The 20675-nt window shown below is 34.8% G+C and overlaps 1 protein-coding gene across 3 annotated transcripts in view; it reads right to left on the bottom strand.

Annotated features, from left to right (window-relative positions):
- Nucleotides 1-334: 334 nt before the first annotated feature.
- MOB1B (MOB kinase activator 1B) overlaps nucleotides 335-20675 on the bottom strand; it is a 60064-nt gene continuing 39723 nt past the window's right edge. The window contains exons 3-6 of one of the 3 annotated variants that reach the window (XR_002175884.3): nucleotides 17622-17715; nucleotides 11415-11548; nucleotides 9162-9350; nucleotides 335-6563 (exon numbers count right to left, since the gene is read on the bottom strand). Coding sequence is in view for 2 of the 3 variants with exons in the window: in XM_019932682.3 (XP_019788241.1) it covers nucleotides 6486-6563; nucleotides 9162-9325; nucleotides 11415-11548; nucleotides 17622-17715 (470 nt within the window). In the remaining variant the exon portion in view is untranslated. The remainder of the gene's footprint in view (nucleotides 6564-9161; nucleotides 9351-11414; nucleotides 11549-17621; nucleotides 17716-20675) is intronic. The other 2 variants (XM_019932682.3, XM_073805321.1) reach the window with 2 other exon arrangements.

Below are 20675 nucleotides of genomic sequence, written 5' to 3'. Positions count from 1 at the left end.
AAGCTTAATGGAAAGGTGAACAAATAATTATTTTGCTAATTATTCTCATGGTAATAGTATATTTAAAGAAAATAAACAAAACCACTGGCCTCAAGGTCAAGCATATTTGGGTTTTCACACCCTAGCACAAATCAATGACTTCTATAATCTCTAAACTTTAGTTTTCTAGTATAGAAGACACTGAGCCACTAACTTCCAGGGTTGTTGTGAGCATTATAAAAAATAATGCCTAACAAGTTTTAAATGTTCAACATATTTCATATACCTTCAATATTTCTCTAGGAATCTGTACAGTGTGGGAACACCTACAGCAAAAATAAACAGTAATGCAAAGTCAGGATTCATGGCCAAACATAACTATTTATTATTTTTTTAAATAGACATTCAGTTTCTTCCTTTAAAGAAAAAAAACCCTAGAATTTAAATATTTCCAATCCCATGACATACAAGTCTGTATACATTATTTACATCTCTCAATTAAAACATATTACAGATTTTCCGACATTCAGTATCCCCTTTTATTTTTTAGTTCTTACCACACTACATGGTTTGTGGGATCTTAGTTCCCTGACCAGGGATAGAACTTGGGCCTCCAGCAGTGAAAGCGCCAAGTCTTAACCACTGAACTGCCAGGGAATTCCCTCAGTATCTCTTTTAAAACAAAAACGAGAAAACAGTTGAAGTCTGATCAAAAGTAACTACAATTTGAGTAATCTTGGCACAGTTTACAATATAGCCCCCATGTTGCATTTCATGTTTTAGATTCAGCTACTTTAATAGAGAGAAATTGTCCATCTCCATTAGAGCAGGATCCTGTCTTACTCATTCTCTGCAACAGTTGCACGGTGTGAATGCTGCCTCATGCTTCCATTTATGGCACTGGCAGTATTCTGGTTTTGTCCTCAGAAATGATTCTATTAAAACTTTAAGTATTCTCATGTTTATTGTATTCTCTCTCAACCTAGATCTCGTGATGCTATTCCTAGATAATTTTTAGTAATAATGTATAGGGAAAGTTCAAATAAAACAAATTTAAGTTTTCCCCACAAGATTAGTGTCCTTACCACCCTAGTATGCATGTACAAAAATAACAAATACAATTTAGTGGCTGTAAAAAACTATTTCCCCTAAAAACAGTTATCTCTGCAGAACAATTTAAGGAGAAAAGTGTTCTTAAAATGAAAATGCAAGAATCTATTTTACAACTTGCACAATTAAGTAAACAAAATGAAAACCTGCAAACCTGTAAGAAACACCCACACATATAAGAATTTAATAATATATAACAGAAATTAAATATTAATAAAAGATTTAAATTTATATCTCTAGTAATCTCAGCTTCAGTGATGTAGTTTAAAGAAAGATATCAACCAAAACCAACCAAAAATGCTTATGTAAATTGTATCATCCAACACTTCAGGTGCAACCTATGTATTGACAGCAATCACTTCAGAATCACTAACAGTGAGGACCTATATAATCAATCTGTTTTGTTTTTCGTCTGTGTGTGTGTGTGTCTGTGTGTGTTGTGAGATAGGGGAGAGAGGAGTATATGGAAAGTCAACACCAGTAAGGAAGTAATTTACCTCCAAGGAGGAGATGACAAGTAAACATAAGTTTGGAAAGGCCAGTGATTTCACTATCTTTGAGGAGTCTAATCCAAATTTTTCTATTGTGTAGTATTATATGCAAAAAAGGAAATTTGTATCACACTTGCAAAACTGAGAGTACTCAGTATTTTAATCTGTATTTTCTCTCTTTTGTCAAAATTTAAGTATCAGTTCAGCTACAAGTGGCAGACATGGAGCACAGTTTTATACCTTCAAAATGAATTTTTCTCTATAATTAGCCCATTAAGAGAGCCTCAAAAATTCAAATTGTCTGCAGTCAGAATTGTTATTATATCTTAAAATTAAATTTTTCCATTAAATCATGAAATAGCTTTAGCTCTAAACAGTTATCTCATATACCATTAAACTGACAGCTCAACAACTGTAATTCCTATGGTGAAACTTAATATTATGACAAAATGCTGATATTTAAATCATTTTAGGAGCGGTCCGTATAGATCTAGAATAGTGTTTCTAGGAATTGGTATATTCTTTAATATCCCAGATAAGTTTCAAAATAAGTTAAGTTTTCCTCTTGGTATGCAGTGACATGTTCAAATATACTTCTTGTCTCATATCTTTTAAAAAGACATTCAAAATGTTAAAGTTATAAATCACATATGAAATGATTATACAATTTGAAATATTTTACTGTGACACACAGACTTAAATTCAGCATAATTAATATATAAACTGTATTCCAATTTCTTTTTACAATGATTTCCAGTCTTTAAATTCAAATTGTTCATTTGCGTGAAAATAAGTTTAAAAAAAAAAGCATGGAGGTAAAGCCTGCTGCTTCCTTAAGCTACTTCTATCTTAAATATTGGATCCATTTTTATTTTTAATATACCTTCAATCAAAACTACCCTACAGTACTCAAGATATAATCCAAAAGTTATCAGGAAAATGGACCAAAAATAGAAAATAAGAAAAGGACTTTGGTTTTTTAAACTATTATATTTAACTGTAAGGTAATTAAACTAAATTAAAAAAATAAAACTTGTACATCCAAACAATACTGCCTACTTTAAAGCAGTGACATCAGGAAACTATTTTTTTGTTAAATGATGCTACAAATCAGTGCTCAAAACATTCTGTTCTGCAAATTCAGAGCCTATGGCATATTCTTTTGAACTTCCTTAATAGTTTAGTTCTAAGAAAACAGCCAAAGTAGAGTTGTTTTGGTGAATGAGATAGGTCATATTAAGCTTCCAGAAAAGTTTTCAGTGCAACTGAAATGATAAAACAGATTTTCTTGCATAGTCACAAACCAATTCTCAAGGCATCGCTGAAAGTGTTCTAGAAACATTACACCTTTGCAGCATAGCTGGAATAAGTAGTGCTCCCAAAGAAACTACTCTGAAGATCAACTCTCATTTGAGATGTTCAAGGTATGACATATTTATCTTAAAAGGAAGTCCTACAACTTAATAATTTTATCTCACATATTTTACCATTTCAGTGGTTATCAAAAACTCTCTCAGAGAGGGTGTACACAAAGGTATAAAAGAAATCTGTCATTTTGCTATTTTCCCCTAAGCAAGGAAAATGCTAATACATAAAATGCAGTGTGGTGCTTACATGTAAAATATAAATATCCACATTATCGGTAATTCTTGAATATAAGAGATTGTAGTGCTTTATCTTTCCTGATAAGCCAGGCAGTACCTCAGTCTGCGACATATTATACACTAAACATATCTTTTCCTACTTAATTTTATGCTGAACATTTAGCATTTAAAAATGACAAAGGTAGGAAGAGATAGCAATCTAAAATCTTTCAATTTAAGGTAAACTGACCTCCAAAGCCTCTACCAGCTAACACATACTTAATGTTTTAGTGCAGCCTAGTGCCATGGTTTTTATGGAAAACAGAATAATCAAGCCAGTAAATGAAAGCCAGTAGCACCACCTACAGCTAATGGAAAGATTTTCACTCTGTTATTAATTTCTCTCCACCACCATTACACCGTCATTTAAAAGAATTACTAAAACTTGCTTCCTATCAACATTTAACCAAAGCTTTGTGACAATACTATGTTAACTTACTACTTTATATTTTATGCTTTCATCAGCAGATGAGAAAACCAACTTCTGCTTTATATCTCTGTATGAAGAGCAGGGGGGGAAATCATTATCCTGGTTATTTACAAATTAAGAAATCTGGAAAGAAGCCAATAGACATTTATTAGCAAACTATGTTGTAAAACCAAGATTTGATCCTTATTTTATAAAAGGCATCTTACTAATGCTCCTGGGAACCAAACGAATCAAAGCAGCTTTTTATTAAGTCAGTTATTTCTCACATGCTCTGGTGTTTCCCTATTTGCAGCCATGTAACACCATGCACAATGCCAGGCCTCTCCCTGGGAGAATGTCTCTACTTTGTTACCATATATATACACATACATATTTCCTTACTTCCCAATACCTCTGTTTAAAGGAATACTCAGAAGCAGGCACCTGAGATTCTGGCACAGTGATAAGAAACTCCTATCTACATAGAGTGGAAAAGTAAGTCCGACTACTAAACATTAATTTATAATAACATTTGTACAGTGTACTACTGTATAAGGCTTAAATGAGCAAAAACAATGTTTCACTTGTCTCTCCACACTTGGCTATTGCAACCCCTTTATTACTAGGTTGATATGAAGTCAAATGCAGTATTGGAAGACTATTTGAATAATCATATGTTTCATCTTCCTAAATAGATGGTACCCCAAATCACTAGAGGCCAGATTTTGTTTCTGAATCAACCCACAGTGGCTGATATTATATATTTGGATACTAAAAGATTTGTTTTAAGGAAATCAGCTAGTTCTCATTGCAGTTTATAAATAAGTATGACCAATGAATGTCCAATATACTTGCTTCTGCCAGGCTCTCCTGTTACTTTCTACTGTTGGTACTTGGAGAATGATTGCTAGAAATGAGAAAAAGGCAGTTCCTACTGATCATAATTGTAATGGCAGTAAATTGTATCACTATTCTACTTGTTAATGGCAAAAACAAACTGATTTCATTTTAGATTCTTTTGTACTGTTTTTAGTCTATACAATTTCAGAGTAAGACTTCTATTCTACAAGGAAAAAGGTATACATTCCTAACAAAGGAAAAATATATAGTTCTAACTGAAGGAAACAGATTTACCAGAAATGACAAAATTAAAACTGGAAGTCGAAAAAGGATATTTCACAAGAGTAAAACTGAAGTGAAAACTGTTAACATTTATTTTAAAAACTAAGTTTCTGGGGGCTTCCCTGGTGGCGCAGTGGTTGAGAGTCCGCCTGCCGATGCAGGGGACATGGGTTCATGCCCTGGTCCGGGAAGATCCCACGTGCCGCGGAGCAGCTGGGCCCGTGAGCCATGGTCGCTGAGCCTGCGCATCCAGAACCTGTGCTCCGCAACGGGAGAGGCCGCAACAGTGAGAGGCCCGCGTACCGCAAAAAAAAAAAAAAACAAAAAAACTAAGTTTCTGAACTTTTTACTTATGGGAATAGCTCACCAGAAAGTCATAGCAAAAAAAAAAAAAAAAAAATGTAAAAGTTATTTACTACTTTAGCACTTTCATTATCTGATATCACTGCAAAGAAAGATTTCCTTTCACAGTGGAAAAATCAGAAGTCAGAATGTTTCAAGTTGGGCCTATAACAAGTAAAGAAGGTACTGTATCATTTTAAAATGACAAACACCAGCTCCATTCACTGAATGGAAATGCTGTAAAGTGATCAATTTCCCCAAAGTCCTTAAATTCCATGTTTATGTCTATATCTAAAATTAGTAATTTATTTTTAACTTCTCATGGAAGTTGATTCCTAAAAGGAAGTCTCTAAGACTTTGCTTACAAGATATTGATTAAAATATTCATGCCATTCTATTCAAGAGTTTTGAGAAAGGACTTTCTTGAACTTGACTCCCTGTACTTAATCCCATCTATAACGCACCATTCAAACTAACCCCCCTGCAAACAAACACACACTCCTATCACCTCCTCTTCAAAGCAGAAGGGGATTCTGCAGATTTATGGCTCATTTGGCAATTGCTAAGAAACCTCACAGTTCAGCATCATCTCTGAAGATGGCAAACCTATATATAACCTGAATTTTTACACCTACAGTGCAGTTAACATGTAGAAAGAAGCCAAAATGTAACCGGTATTACATTTCAACATCTTCAAGTTTCAATATCACAGATATCAAGAGATGGAAAAGACGTGCTTGTAGAACTTTAAGCATCTGTTGAACAGAATTACTATCAATATCAAAAATAATTAAGAAATACTAATTTTTTATGCTCTACATGCACACCTTTACAAACTGTGTTTCTTTAATGTAGTAAAAGCTGGAGATCACCAATTTAGGTAAACTATGGCTTTTATCAATAGGTATTTTGAAACATGCATCAGTAAGTGCCCTGGGTAGTAATCCTAATATTGTTTCAAGCCCTGTTCAGTTCTATGTCTGTGCTTTGCACCTCAGAAATGAGCCTGCCAAGGCACTTAAAAACATAAGACTTTTGGGGACTTCAAAAATCAACCACAATTTACACAACGGAGAACCCCCATCCATCGGCAGTCCAATCAATAAGCATTTCTTTCAACATATAGTATTATCAAAAATTCCCCAAGTTAGAAAAAATACTGTATGCCACTAAGACAAAATTTACCCCTATCAACTGAATACAGAATGGTTCTTGCCTTCCTCTAGCCATAGTATATGGTTTCATTTATTCAGAATAAAGAAAAAGGAACCCAAACAAGCCCCCCAAACCTAACATAAAAACAACCAAGATAAAAATAAAATAAAACAAAATCCAAATGCACTCCACACAGCTTCATTTGAGGAATAATTTGCACACATCTGCATTCTTTTATCTGTCCTTTGAGGTGAGTTTTTCGATCAGTTCCTGGAGTGGTGCAAGTTCTCTTCTGTCAATAAGGTTGAATTCCTATGTATGACAAAGGCAGAAGAAATAGCAGAAACATTATTTACATCTCATTCCAAAACAGATTTCCATTAACATTTGTTGGAAATTAGCTTTTAAAGTAAATAAAACTCAAATCTTTTTTTCAAGAAAACTTTTTCTATTCCCTACCTCTGTGTCTTACGCAATTCTCTTAACCACTTCTGATATTATATTTTACATCTGTAATAATATTAGGGTAAATTACCTCATAAGATTATTATGGGGACTAAATGTGATACTGTATGTTAACCACTTCATGTAATCCCTGGCACAAAGTAAACGCTCAATAAATGGGAGTTGCTGCTTCCTGTTAAAAGGAATAACCAGGGCACCATTTAGATATAGTCAACCAAGCAGGGATCAAAAAAAATCTCAGGCAAATTTCAGCATTATATGAAGAGTAAAAAAGTTAGTTTATGTTATTAACTAACGTATCTGCAAGCTACCATATAATGTGGTATGAGAATAACATGAATAATGTGGAGTCCATAAATGATAAGTAAATCCTGTAAAGAACAAATAAGAAAGCCTGGATTTAAATTGTGCTTCTTTAGAAGTTCTACCACTGTCATTCTGAAATTCAATTATGAATAGATTTCCCCTGAACTATAAATTATAAGGCTAATAAAAAGTGGCTGTTCGTGGAGCGGCTAGGCCCGTGAGCCATGGACGCTGAGCCTGAGCGTCAGGCTCCGCAACGGGAGAGGCCACAACAGCGAGAGGCCCACGTACCGCAAAAAAAAAAAAAAAAGCTGTTGATACTTCTGATCTTTTGATATTCTGCCACAGTGGGGCATTCTGAGGTCACAATTTCACTCATTTATTAGCATCCATCACGTGCCAAGCACTGCAGTAAGTACTAGGAAGGCATTAAGGGGCACTCAATAGCAAGTCTACCACTAAGACTTGCGGGGTCTGGACCAATAGCACAAATGGATATATATCACATGACTAAATTACTGTATTTTACATTAAGCTAATATATTGTTATATATGTTCGATTCTCCTACCTTAACAAACACACCATAGTAGCCAGGAAAGCAGATTCAAATTTAGAATTCTTAAGACTCCCAGTCTACATTGGAAAGTAGTGACATGAGGAGAGCCAGTCCCTGGCCCTCAGCAAACCTCCCTGATCTACCAAACCACAGCTCCATCCTGTATTTCAATGGGTCTCACATGCAGGAGTGTGGACACCCTGACAAGCTTATAAAGGCAATGTCCACACACACTCACCAACAGCTGCCATCTGGCTATCCCTTAGGTCTGGCTATCAGAGATATGACCTTCCCTTAAAAGTACAGACCAAAGGAAAAGATCCATGCAAACCCTGGCAATACACTTGAGACAATGTGGGTAGGGAGTTCTGAATCTCAGCTATCCAAGCACATACCAGAAGGGATCTATGTAGGTATGTCCTTGGCCCTATGGACTTCTCACTCCATGCAGGAGTATGGGCAAGGGCCAGAGCAGAACTTCTAAATTGTGAGGCCCAGGGCAGAGGCCACTCTCACTCAAAGAAGCGGTAATACTGTATAACTAATGGACCCGCCTTTAAGAAGGTCACAGTGTCCTGAGATGAAACTAGGCTCAGATGTGGTAAATGCAACGTATCAATCCCTTACTATTTTGCTAGGAGTTGGGAGATACAGTGTACTTTAAGATCATATAATAAGGTAAAACTAATAAACCTTCTGGTGGGAGAATATCCTCTCCCAAACCACTAAAACCTCAAGCAATCATGTTCTGCCTAAACCAAAGCACAGATGCAAATTTTAGGATAACATTTTGTTTCTATTGGTGTCTATAGATGGGATACCATAGTAAAATAATTGCTCAGGGCAACAGTTTTGGCAAGTTACTATCTCCTAAAATTTGTTTATATAGGTGAAATTAAGATACAAAATGTGTATCCTCATTATGAGGAGTGTGTATAGAGGGAAAATAAACACATTTTTCTTTGTGGAGATGGGGCATGGGAAAGGTATTTATAAGTTTATGCCCACAGATATACAAAAACAACACAGATTCAAGCTTTGGACTGCTCCTGCCTACCATCTCCCTTCTCCAAACTCCACCAAAAAACAGCTGCTCAGCTTCTGCATTTCTACCTCTTTTTCACTCCTACCTTTTAGTTCTCTAATTATTATAGCAGGACAAGAATAGCCTCACTCCTTTTAGTCTACATCTCTAAGGCCCATTCTCTGAGAAATAAAGAGAGAAGGAAGAGGAGGTCAACTAAGGATTCAGATCAAAAGTTAATGGACCTGGCTCCCCTGGTGGCGCAGTGGTTGAGAGTCCGCCTGCCGATGCAGGGGACATGGGTTCGTGCCCTGGTCCGGGAAGATCCCACATGCCACGGAGCGGCTGGGCCCGTGAGCCATGGCCGCTGAGCCTACGCGTCCTGAGCCTGTGCTCCGCAATGGGAGAGGCCCGCGTACCACAAAAAAAAAAAAAAAGAGGATGAAGACTAGAGAGATATAGCAAATTTTATCCTGACAGTATGGAGGTAGTATTCACCTCATAACTCTGTAGATAACTGCTTTTTCTGAGCAAAAAAGATCTCCTAATCCAACTTACCTGGACAAAAAAAATAAAGTGCTTGAAAGATGTATTGAGATGTGCTTCCTCCTGCAGCTGGATGACAGGGTCAAAATGCTGATGATAAATGTGAGCATAAACCCTAAAGAGGCGTTTGAGTATAGTTTTTGCCACAGACATGAAATTCTTCGGAAACGGGACACCTAGTAAATAGATAAACAACCCCCTCTATTAACAAGAAGAGGACAAGGCATTATCAGCAAATGGCAATATAAATTACCAAGACAAGGCTGAAAATAATAAGTATTTATGAATTACTACTTAAAATACCCATTGTACTTTTCAAAAGTTCTCAAAATATCATGAATGAAAATAAACTTCAATGCTTCTATGGAATAAGAATTTGTCTTCAGTTTAGCCCTTTAGGCCTCTAATATACCACCACTTTACCAAAATGAAACAAATGTCTAAGATGGTAATGGAGCTAAAATGCATATTCAGATCCTCAGGTTTCTTATGCTGAACACAAATAATGTATCACTATGTTTAGTTTTGTTTAAAATGCCTGCAATACATTTTCAGATTTTTTTCTATGGAAATTATTTCATTACTACACCAGGTCTACATTTACCCTGAAATTAGCTGCAGTCTCTGCTCAATTAGACTTGTTTTATGAATTAGAGCACTTTTACAGCATTAAATACAAAACTAGAAAAATACAAAAGTCTACATCCTTTGTTAAAGTGGCTAAATGATCCAGATTTACACAAGGCAAATGACACAAGGCAAATACTGGTACTACTGGGTTCAATGTCATCACATTGCCTACTGCCCATTTAAAAATATTATAGATCACATTATAGATCACATTATAAAACATTATAGATCACAAGAAAACATAAGACATTTTGGGGTACATAAGTGTCTCCCAAAATGAAGGGACACTATATAAAATAGTATGCTTACATTACACACTTCAAAAATGTCAGTGTCATGAAAAGACCAAAAAAGCCTGAGAAATACACATATTCCACACTAAAGGGGGCTAAAGAGACATGACACTGAATGAAAACAAATGTCAAAGATTTTCTTTTGCTCTAAAGGATATTATTGGGAAATTTTGAAAAATCTGAATAAGATTTGTAAATTAGACAGTAGTATTGTACTGGTGTTAATTTCCTGATTCTGACAGTTATACTGTGATTTTTCTAAGGAAATACACATTGAAGCACATACAGATAAAGGTCCATCATAATTGCAACTTACTCTCAAACAGTTCAGGAAAAAGAAAAGAATGTGGAGTGGGGAAGGAGGGAGAGAGAGAGTGAAAGCAAATGTGTTAAAATGTTGGCAACTAAAAAATCTGGAAGAAGGATACATAGGGATTGTTTGCACAATTCTTACAAATTTTCTAGAAGTCTGAAATTGGGTTAAAAGTTAAAAATTATGTTATGAAGATAAAAGATAAGATGAGGGCACTTATCCCAAACCATTACTATGTATATAAGTAATGCAGTCTTGAAAAATAGACCTTTCATTACAAAGGCTCCAAAGTAGTTAAAGCATTCAATGAATGTGTTTAAAACAAGCCATAACAACAGCAACTATTTACATTGCTGTCTCCTCCACTATATCCTTCTCCCCAAAACTAAAAAAGCATAAAATACACTCAAAAAGTTGAAAAGAGCAAATTCTTAATTTTTTCAGAAAACACGGTTGTAAGGAATTTGACACAGTAAAGTCATATGAACTGTCTAAATGTAAATAATTTCCACTTGAAAGGTCAGCCCTTTAAAAGGTCAGCATATATAAAAGTCACTCAGTTGATAACAGGCCAACCTGTCAAATCTTGTTTTCTTCTCACCTAGCCTGATTTCACAGCCTGCAAGGTTCACACGTGGGTCATGAATACAAATGCCCTCTTTGCCACAAATATAAGGTAAAACTGTTTTGAAGTCATATAAACTCCCTTCCTAAACAAGAAATGGATATGACTGCAGCAGATGATACTGGCTGCTTACCCAATGACCAGTCTCTTTTTTCCCTAACACAGACCAGATTTGTTACTATCCAAGATATACCGATCTTCTTACTGTTTAAAATTATAGGGAGGTTTACCTAATGTTCATGATAAACTTGGTATGAAAAAGATAGACACTTTCAAGTACATAAGATTAGCAATATTTTGATAGGTATGGTAATTTAACATGGTTCCTGGAATAGAGAGGCAATAAGCCCTAGAAACGCATGAAATTAGATAAATCATGATGGATCCCAGTTAAACAATTATACCAATTTTTGATGGAAATAATGTCTCATCATCCAACTGGTCCTGAACCCAAGTCATCAGGTAATCAATGTACTTTGGTGCAGAGCACTTAATAGGCTTCTTTATGTTTGTTCCATCTGCCCAATGATACTCATATCTGTATTGGAAAGATAAAAAGTACACAGAACATCAGTGTATACCTATATATAATGTCTAAGTTTTTATATTACATATACATGTTTATTAGGAATGTATTCAGGATGTATTTTAATCTCTTCCTCCAAAAAAAGATTTTTTGCATTTGGCACTTAAATTTAGCATTTTAAAATTGCTATTGGACTATTTTGCATTTATCAGGATACAAACTAAGCAGATCCCACCAAACCCATTTTTTGTGAGCTTTCCTTCATACATAGCAGTTATATTTTAGAATCACACATAGTATAAACTGCTATAGTAGAAACCCTAAGTTTACTTCCCACTTCTATGATGACCATCTTTAATCTTTATGATTATTGTTTTCTTCCTCAAAAACCGTTTCTCCTTACGCAGTACAATTCTTTTTAACTTGGGGCTTTAAATTTTGGGTTAAGACTAGAGAATGACATGGAAGCACCTAAGTAAGATTAATGAAAAAGAGAATGATTCAATATTTGAGTACATTTGGCTGAGGAGCTAAACATGCCTTTGAGGAAAATTGGCAACCCAAATAAAGATGCCTATAGTATCTAGGTATTAACCAGACACTAGCCTTTGGTATAATAAACATTTAATGTGCACCTACCATGTGAGTAATACTGTGTCAAGGAATACTGTTCTTGAACAACGGACACTAAAATGAAAGACACTTTCCCTGTTCTCAAGGAAAAAGACTAGTAGAGAAGACAGACTTGTAAATTAGTATGTAAAAACAGTACAACAGAATGCTAATGGAGTTAATTAAACAAACACACACAGATACAACCACAACCTGATTTTTTTTTTTTTTTTTTTTTTTTGCGGTACGCGGGCCTCTCACTGCCGTGGCCTCTCCCGTTGCGGAACACAGGCTCCGGACGCGCAGGCTCAGCGGCCATGGCTCACGGGCCCACCCGCTCCGCGGCATGTGGGATCTTCCCAGACCGGGGCACGAACCCGTGTCCCCTGCATCGGCAGGCAGACTCCCAACCACTGCGCCACCAGGGAAGCCCACACAACCTGACTTTTAAGACAAGGAATAAGCATGCAGCTGAAACTCCATGTACAAAATTATCTAAACTGAACTAGCATTTAGTTTTTTAGTTTCTGAAGGTTACCTCTGCCACTTAGCTTCTCTCTTTGAATCAATTGTGTTTTTATAATCTTGTCCCAGAGTTTGGACTAACGTAATGATAGGTGATTAAGCCTAGCAAAGGAGCTGGAAGAAAATATAATGGAAAAATACTACAGGGTATTTTAAACATTGAAAAGTATCTTGAGATAGGATAACAAGGATGCTTTCTATTTAATCATAGTTACTTACACTTGAACAGTAAATCTTAAACAGGATACACCTGAATAAATATTCTGACAGCATACCAACCCTGGGAAACAGGGATGAATGTCAAGTCTACTTTGAAGGTCTCCAAGAGGAGATTCCCCAACATTTCTTGGCATCCTGTTCTACTATTTAATCACTTTCACAGTCAAGATATTCTTCCTAACATAAAACAAAAGTCTCAAGTGTGACTTAAGCCTCTTCTTGTTTGAGCCTCTTAGGAGACAGAGAACATGAATGGTAGGACTTCTGGCCATCCTTACTTAGTCTTCATTTAAAGACAGGAACTCATCCATGTTTTTTCCCTTATGTTATGAAGCCTCAATGTTTTTGCATTTCTCTCACAATCATGTTTTTCATTTTGTTAATGATTCTCAGGTGTTCCCTATTCATTTTTAAATGCAGAAGTCAAAAGCAGGCACAGTAAACCAAAAAATCATTTTCAATATCCTGAAGCTTTATAAACAATACTAATATTCAATGTCCTAAGGTTTTTTGAAAAATAAAACAACTGCATATTGCTTATACTTCTAGAGTTTATAACTATGATTCCCTGATTCTTTCCTTTTCTTTTGTCACGTTTATACTTAATGATGACTTCATATTCTAACTCTATTTTGCACCCACTGCTTTTTTTATTCCACCTTTGACAGACCATTGTCTTTGAAATTTATTTCTGTCATCATGGTATGAACTTATAAACTACAAATTCCAAAATGTTCATTTCTTGGTTAATAACGATAATAAATAGTAACTGAGAAACCACTTCAAGAAAAAAAGTGCAAAAAATACTAACAGGTGGGGTCTAAACAACATGCTACCCAGTAACCAATGGGTCCCTGAAGAAATCAAACAGGAAATCAAAAAATACCTGGAGACAAATGAAGACAAAAACATAATGATCCAAAATATATGGGATGCAGCAAAAGCAGTTCTAAGAGGGAATTTTATAGTAATACAAGCCTACCTCAGGAAATAAGAAAAATCTCAAATAAACAATCTAAGCTTATACCTAAAGTAACTAGAAAAATGGAACAAACAAAACCCAAAGTTAGAAGGGAAGAAATCATGAGGAATAGAGCATAATTAAATGAAATAGAAACTAATAATAATAATAAAATAAATAGAAAAGACCAATGAAACTAAGAGCTGGCTCTCAGAAAAAATAAACAAAATTGATAAAACCAAACAAATAATATCAGAAATGAAAGAAGAGAAGTTACAAACAATACCACAGAAGTACAAATGATCATAAGAGATTACTACAAACAATTATAGCCAGTCAAATGGACAACCTAGAGGAAATGGATAAATTCCTAGAAACATGCAATCTCCCAAAACTGAATCGGGAAAAAATTGAAAATATGAACAGATGGATTACCAATAATGAAACTGAATCAGTAATTTTAAAAAAACCCAAAAACTCATAACAAACAAAAGTCAAGGACCGAACAGCTTCACAGGTGAATTCTACCAAACATTTAAAGAGTTATATTACCTTCTACCAAACATTTAAAGAGTTATATTACCTATGTTTCTCAAACTATTCCAAAAAAATTGAAGAGGAAGGAAAACTTCTGAACTCATTCTATGAGGCCAGCATCACTTTGACCAAAATCAGACAAATCACCACATAAAAAGAAAATTTCAGGCCGATATCACCAATGAACATAGGTGCAAAAATCCTCAACAGAATATTAGCAAACCAAATCCAACAATACTTTAAAAGGATCATAAACCATGATCAAGCAGGACTTATCCCAGGGATGCAAGGATGATCAATATCTACAAGTCAATCAACATGATACACCACATTAACAAACTGAAAAATAAAAATCATATTATCATCTCAACAGATACAGAAAAAAGCCTTTGACAAAATTCAACATCCATTTATGATTAACAAAAACTCTCAAAACAGTGGGCTTAGAGGGAACATACTCAACATAATAAGGCCATATATGACAAACCCACAGCCAACATTATACTCAATGGTGAAAAGCTGAAAGGATTTCCTGTAAGATCAGGAACAAGACAAAGATGCCCACTCTCACCATTTTTATTCAACATAGTATTGGAAGTCCTTGCCAAAACAGACAAAAAAAGGAAATAAAATGAATCCAGATTGGAAAGGAAGAAGTAAAACTGTCACTGTCATTGCAGATAACATGATACTATACATAGAAAATCCTAAGGATGCTACCAGAAAACTACTAGAGATCATCAATGAATTCAATAAAGTTGCAGGATACAAAATTAATACACAGAAACCTGTTGCATTTCAACACACTAATAGTGAACTATCAGAAAGATAAATTTAAACAATCCCATTTACAACTGCATCAAAAAGAATAAAATACCTAGGAATAAATCTAACCAAAAAAGTACAAGACTTGTACTCTGAAAACTTTAAGATATTTATGAGAGAAATGGAAAAACACACAAACATATGGAAAGATATAACATGCTCACAGACTGGAAGAATTATTATTTTTAAAATGACCATACTACCCATGGCCATCTACAGATTCAAGGCAATCTTTATCAAAATAAAGTGGCATTTCTCACAGAACTAGAACACGTTAATTCTGAAATTTGTACAGAAACATAAAAGACTCCAAATAGCCAAAGCAATCTTGAGAAAGAAGAACAAAGCTGAAGGTATCACACTGCCTACTTCAAACATACATATAGTATACTATAGCTATACTACAAAGCTATAGTAATCAAAACAGTATAGTACAAGCACAAAAGGAGAAACACAGATTAATGGAATAGAATATAGACAGCCCAGAAACAAACTTACACTTAAACGGTCAATTAATCTGCCAAGGAAGCAAAAATATACAACAGGGGAAAAGAGACAGCCCTTTCAATAAATGATGTTGGGAAAACTGGAGAGCTATATGTAAAAGAATAAAACTGGACTACTTTCTCACACCATGTACAAACATAAGCTAAAATAAAAATGAGGGACTTCCCTGGTGGTCCAGTGGTTAAGACGCCACACTCCCAATGCAGGGGGCCCGGGTTCAAGCCCTGGTCAGGGAACTAGATCCCGCATGCCACAACGAAGAGCCCACATGCCACAAGTAAAAGATTCCACAGGCCACAACTAAAGATCCTGCATGCTGCAACAAAGATCCCGCATGCCACAACTAAGACCTGGAGCAGCCAAATAACAAATATTTTTAAAAATAAATAAATAAAATAAAATAAAAATAAATTAAAGATTTAAATGTAAGAACTGAAACCATAAAATTTCTAGGAGAAAACTCTTTGAAATCAGTCTTAGCAATATTTTTTGGATCTGTCTTCTCAGGCAAGGGAAATAAAAGCAAAAATAAATAAATGGTACCACATTAAACTAAAAAGGTTTTGCACAGTATGGAAACTATCAACAAAATGAAAAGGTAGCCTACTGGATGGGAGAAGATATTTGCAAGTGATATATCCAATAAGGGGTTAATATACAAAATATACAAAGAACTCATACAGTTCTACATCATAAATAAATAAACAACCCAATTAAAAAACGGGCAGAGGACCTGAATAGACATTTTTCCCAAAGACATACACATGGCCAAGAGACACATGAAAAGATGCTCAACCTCACCAATCATGAAGGAAATGCAAATTAAAACCACAATGAGATACTTCTCACACCTGTTAGAATGGCTATTATCAAAAAGACAACAAATACCAAGTATTGGCAAGGATGTGACCAAAAGGGAACCCTCATGCACTGTTGGTGGAATTGCAAATTGGTGCACCCAGTATGGAGAAAAGTATAGAGGTTCTTCAAAATATTTAAAATAGAACTGCCATAAGATCCAGCAATTTCTTTTCTGGGTATTTACCCAAAGAAAACAAAAACATTAATTTGAAAAGACATATGCAACCCGTTTTTCATTGCAGCATTATTTTCAGTACCTAAAATATGAAAGTAATTTAAGTGTCCATCAACAGATGAATGAAGATGATGTGGGGGGGGTGTGTGTGTGTGTGTGTGTGCGCGCGCGCACACACACACACACACACACACACAACGGAATATTACTTAGCCATAAAAAAGGGAAAGAAATCTTGCCCTTTGCGACAACACGGATGGATCTAGAGGGTATTACACTAAGTAAAATAAGTCAGGCAGAATAAAACAAACACCATATGATCTCATTTACATGTGAAATCTAGAAAACAAACACAGATACAGCACACAGAGGGGTGGTTGCCAGAGGGGAGCGGGGTGGGAATAGAGCAAAATAGGTGAAAGATATTTAAAGATACAAACCTCCAATTATAAAATAAATAAGTCATGGGAATATAATATTCAACATAAGGAGTATGGTCAATAACACTGTAATAACTTTGTATGGGAACAGATGGTTAGTAGACTTATCATGATGATCATTTCATAATGTATGGAAATGTCAAATCACTATGCAATACACCTGAAACTAACATAATATTGTATATCAACTATATTTCGATTTTAAAAAAATATTTGGATAGAGAGGCATAAGCAAACAGAAAAAAGGCAGGATGGAGGACAATACAATAGGGAGGACTATAAAGCTCAGGCTAAGGAATCTAGTCATTGGTAAATCACTGAAGGAGATGCTAAATACAGAAATTATAAGGTCAAAAATTTTCTTCTTATCTAAGAACTGTATGATAAAGTAAAAATGAGAACTGATCATGAATCATGTCTTACTTTGGGCCAGCTGACATCACTGGACAACTTTCTTCTGTACAAAAATCTGTGATTGTTCCATAAAGCATGTTGATCTGATTGAAGAAATCTACAGCTGCAAAGCAAACATCAGTTATAAGTAAAAGGTTAAATTTTAGTTTTACTCAAACAATCTTTTATTCCAGCAGAATCTCAGCTCTATCAGTGTTCTTTCCTCAACAAAGAACAGGTGAAAAGAATACAAACAAACAATATTTGCCTCACTGAATTTAGGAGCTTCTGTTTATTAAGTGACTCCCTTAAGAGAATAAAAAGGCAAGCAAGAGTGGGAGAAATTATTTGCAACACATATAATCAATAAAGATCTTATATTCAGAATATATAAAGAACTTCTATAGATCACTTAGAAAAAGGCAACACCGTAATAAAATGTGAGACAGTTTCTGAGTCTATTGGTTATCTCTATGGAAAAGAATAAAACTTGACTCTTCACTCACACAATACCTGAAAAGCAATTCCAAGTGGATCATACATCTAAATGTGAAAGGCAAGACAATAAAGTTTAAAAGAGCACAGAAAAATATGTCCATGAACTTTGGCATGCAAATATTGCTTAAGAAGAGCACAGAAAGCACCAGTCATAAAGGAATAGTTTTCTATATGTTTCACTGGAAAACTGTTATTCCTTGTTTTTTTATAATTTTTATTCTACTCATAATTTTTTTATATTGACCTCAAAGCCAACAAGTTTATTAAATTTACCTATTCATAATAATAGTGATGGTGTAGTAATAAAATCATGGTCTTTTGGTTTTTCAACATTCATTCATGCTGGCTATGAACATAAATGTTGTTTCTTCCTTTCCAGTTATTATTATCTTTTATTCTTTTTCCTGCCTTACGGCATTGGCTAAGACTCCAGGAAAGTGGTGATGGTGGCTAACCTTAACTCATTCTTAATCTGAGAAAAAACTTCAACATTTCATGATCAAATATGATGTTTGCTTTATCTTTTTTGTAGATATGCTTTATCAGAAAAAAGTTCTCAACTTTTACTTCATAAGTTTATTACGAATTGATTTTAAATTTTACCAAATGTTTTTTCTGCTTATACAGAGATGATCATACGATTTCTTCCTCTTCCTTTATTTTGGCTAATGCGGTGAATTACAACTGATTTGCAAGTGTTAAGCCAACCTTGTATTCTAGGAATAAGAACAATTTGGTCATGATGTGTTATAATTTTTTTAAGTATTGCTAGATTCAATCTGCTAATATTTTTATTAGGATTTTTACATCTAAGTTCATAAGTTAGAAGACCTGGTTTCCTTTCTTATATGTCCACATAGAACTCATAATACTAGTATTTTCTCCTTTCCACATAAAAGCTTTAGAAAGACTGGTGTTCTTTCTATCTTTTCTTTTCTTTTTAAAATTGAAGTATAATTGATTTACAATATTTTATCAGTTTCAGGTGTACAACATAGTGATTCAATATTTTTAAAGATTACACTCCATTTAAAGTTATTATAAAATATTGGCTATAGTCCCTGTACAATATACCTTTGTAACTGATTTCTTTTATACATAGAGGTTTGTACCTCTTAATTCCTTACCCCTATCTTACCCCTCCCACCTACCCTCTCCCTACTGGTAACTACTAGTTTATTCTGTATCTGTGAGTCTGTTTCTGTTTTGTTATATTCATTCTTCTTTTTTTTTTTAGATTCCACATATAAGTGATAACATAAAATATTTGTCTTTCTCTGATTTATTTCCCTAAGCATAATACCCTCCAGGTTCATCCATGTTGTTGCAAATGGCAAATTTCATTCTTTTTTATGGCTCAGTAATATTCCATTGTGTGTGTGTGTGTGTGTGTGTGTGTGTGTGTGTGTATACACCACATCTTCTTTATCCATTCATCTGTTGATGTACACTTAGGTTGCTTCCATATCTTGGCTATTAGCTTCCATATGCTGCTATGAACACTGGGGTGCATGTATCTTTTCAAATTAATGTTTTCATTTTCTTAAAATATACATGCAGCAGTAGAATTGCTGGATCATATGGTATTTCTAGTTTTAATTTTAGGGAAACCTCCATATTGTTTTCCATAGTGGCTGCACCAATTTACATCCCCACCAAGAGTGCACTGTAGGGTTTCCTTTTCTCCACATCCTTACCAACATTTGTTATTTGTGATCTTTTTGATGAGAGCCATTCTGACAGGTATGAGGTGATATCTCATTGTGGTTTTGATTTGTATTTCTCTGATGAATAGTGATGCTGAGCATCTTTTCATGTGCCTGTTGGCCATCTGTATGTCTTCTTTGGGAAAATGTCTATTTAGGTCTTCTGCCCATTTTTAATCGGGTTGTCCTCCACGTGAACAGTGGGTAACCTATGGCTTTGAATCCCAACTCTATACTTAATAGTTGAGTTACTTAACTTCCCTGAATCTCAGTTTCCTACCTTTAAAATTCAGTTTACTGCAGAGTGCTAAAAAACAAAATCGTGTCTACCATAAGGTAGACATTTAGTAATTGTTAGTTTTCTTCCACAAATGAAGATATGGCCTCAAGATTCTGTGCCACAAAAATTAACTATAAGCCATCCACCCACTTTTTCCAAAACTCTGAACGTTGTATCTCCTTTAAGCTATCACTCTCTAGCAGCAGAATGTTCAAAACCAGCCTCTGGTTTCTGGCTATAAGACTAGTTGTTGAACTTGTAATTCCCATCTTCTACCGTTTATCTTCATCTGGCAAGTAAACTGAAGGAAAAAGGCCATTAAGATGCCAATCTTATCAACAAATCCCCTTCACTCTTTTATGTACCCGAAATGTTTACTTAATCACTGTCAGTGAATGGAAATTACCTATCTAGCCTCAAATCCTATTCACTTCATCAAGTGCCACTTGGAAAGATTACTATAAATAAGAAAAAAATTGTAATCCAATACTTCAGTCAACTGCTATATTTTAAAGGCAGAATTCTATGTTCTACAGGGATGTTCAAACACTTCAGTTCAAAGCAATTTTTTTCTGGCTATAACTTCAAAATGTCTGTGAA

The sequence above is a fragment of the Tursiops truncatus genome, chromosome 5, assembly GCF_011762595.2.
Source record: "Tursiops truncatus isolate mTurTru1 chromosome 5, mTurTru1.mat.Y, whole genome shotgun sequence".
Classification (NCBI taxonomy): Eukaryota; Metazoa; Chordata; class Mammalia; order Artiodactyla; family Delphinidae; genus Tursiops; species Tursiops truncatus.
The sequence above is the reverse complement of the archived record's forward strand: the minus strand, read 5'-3'. Positions and strand labels throughout refer to the sequence as shown.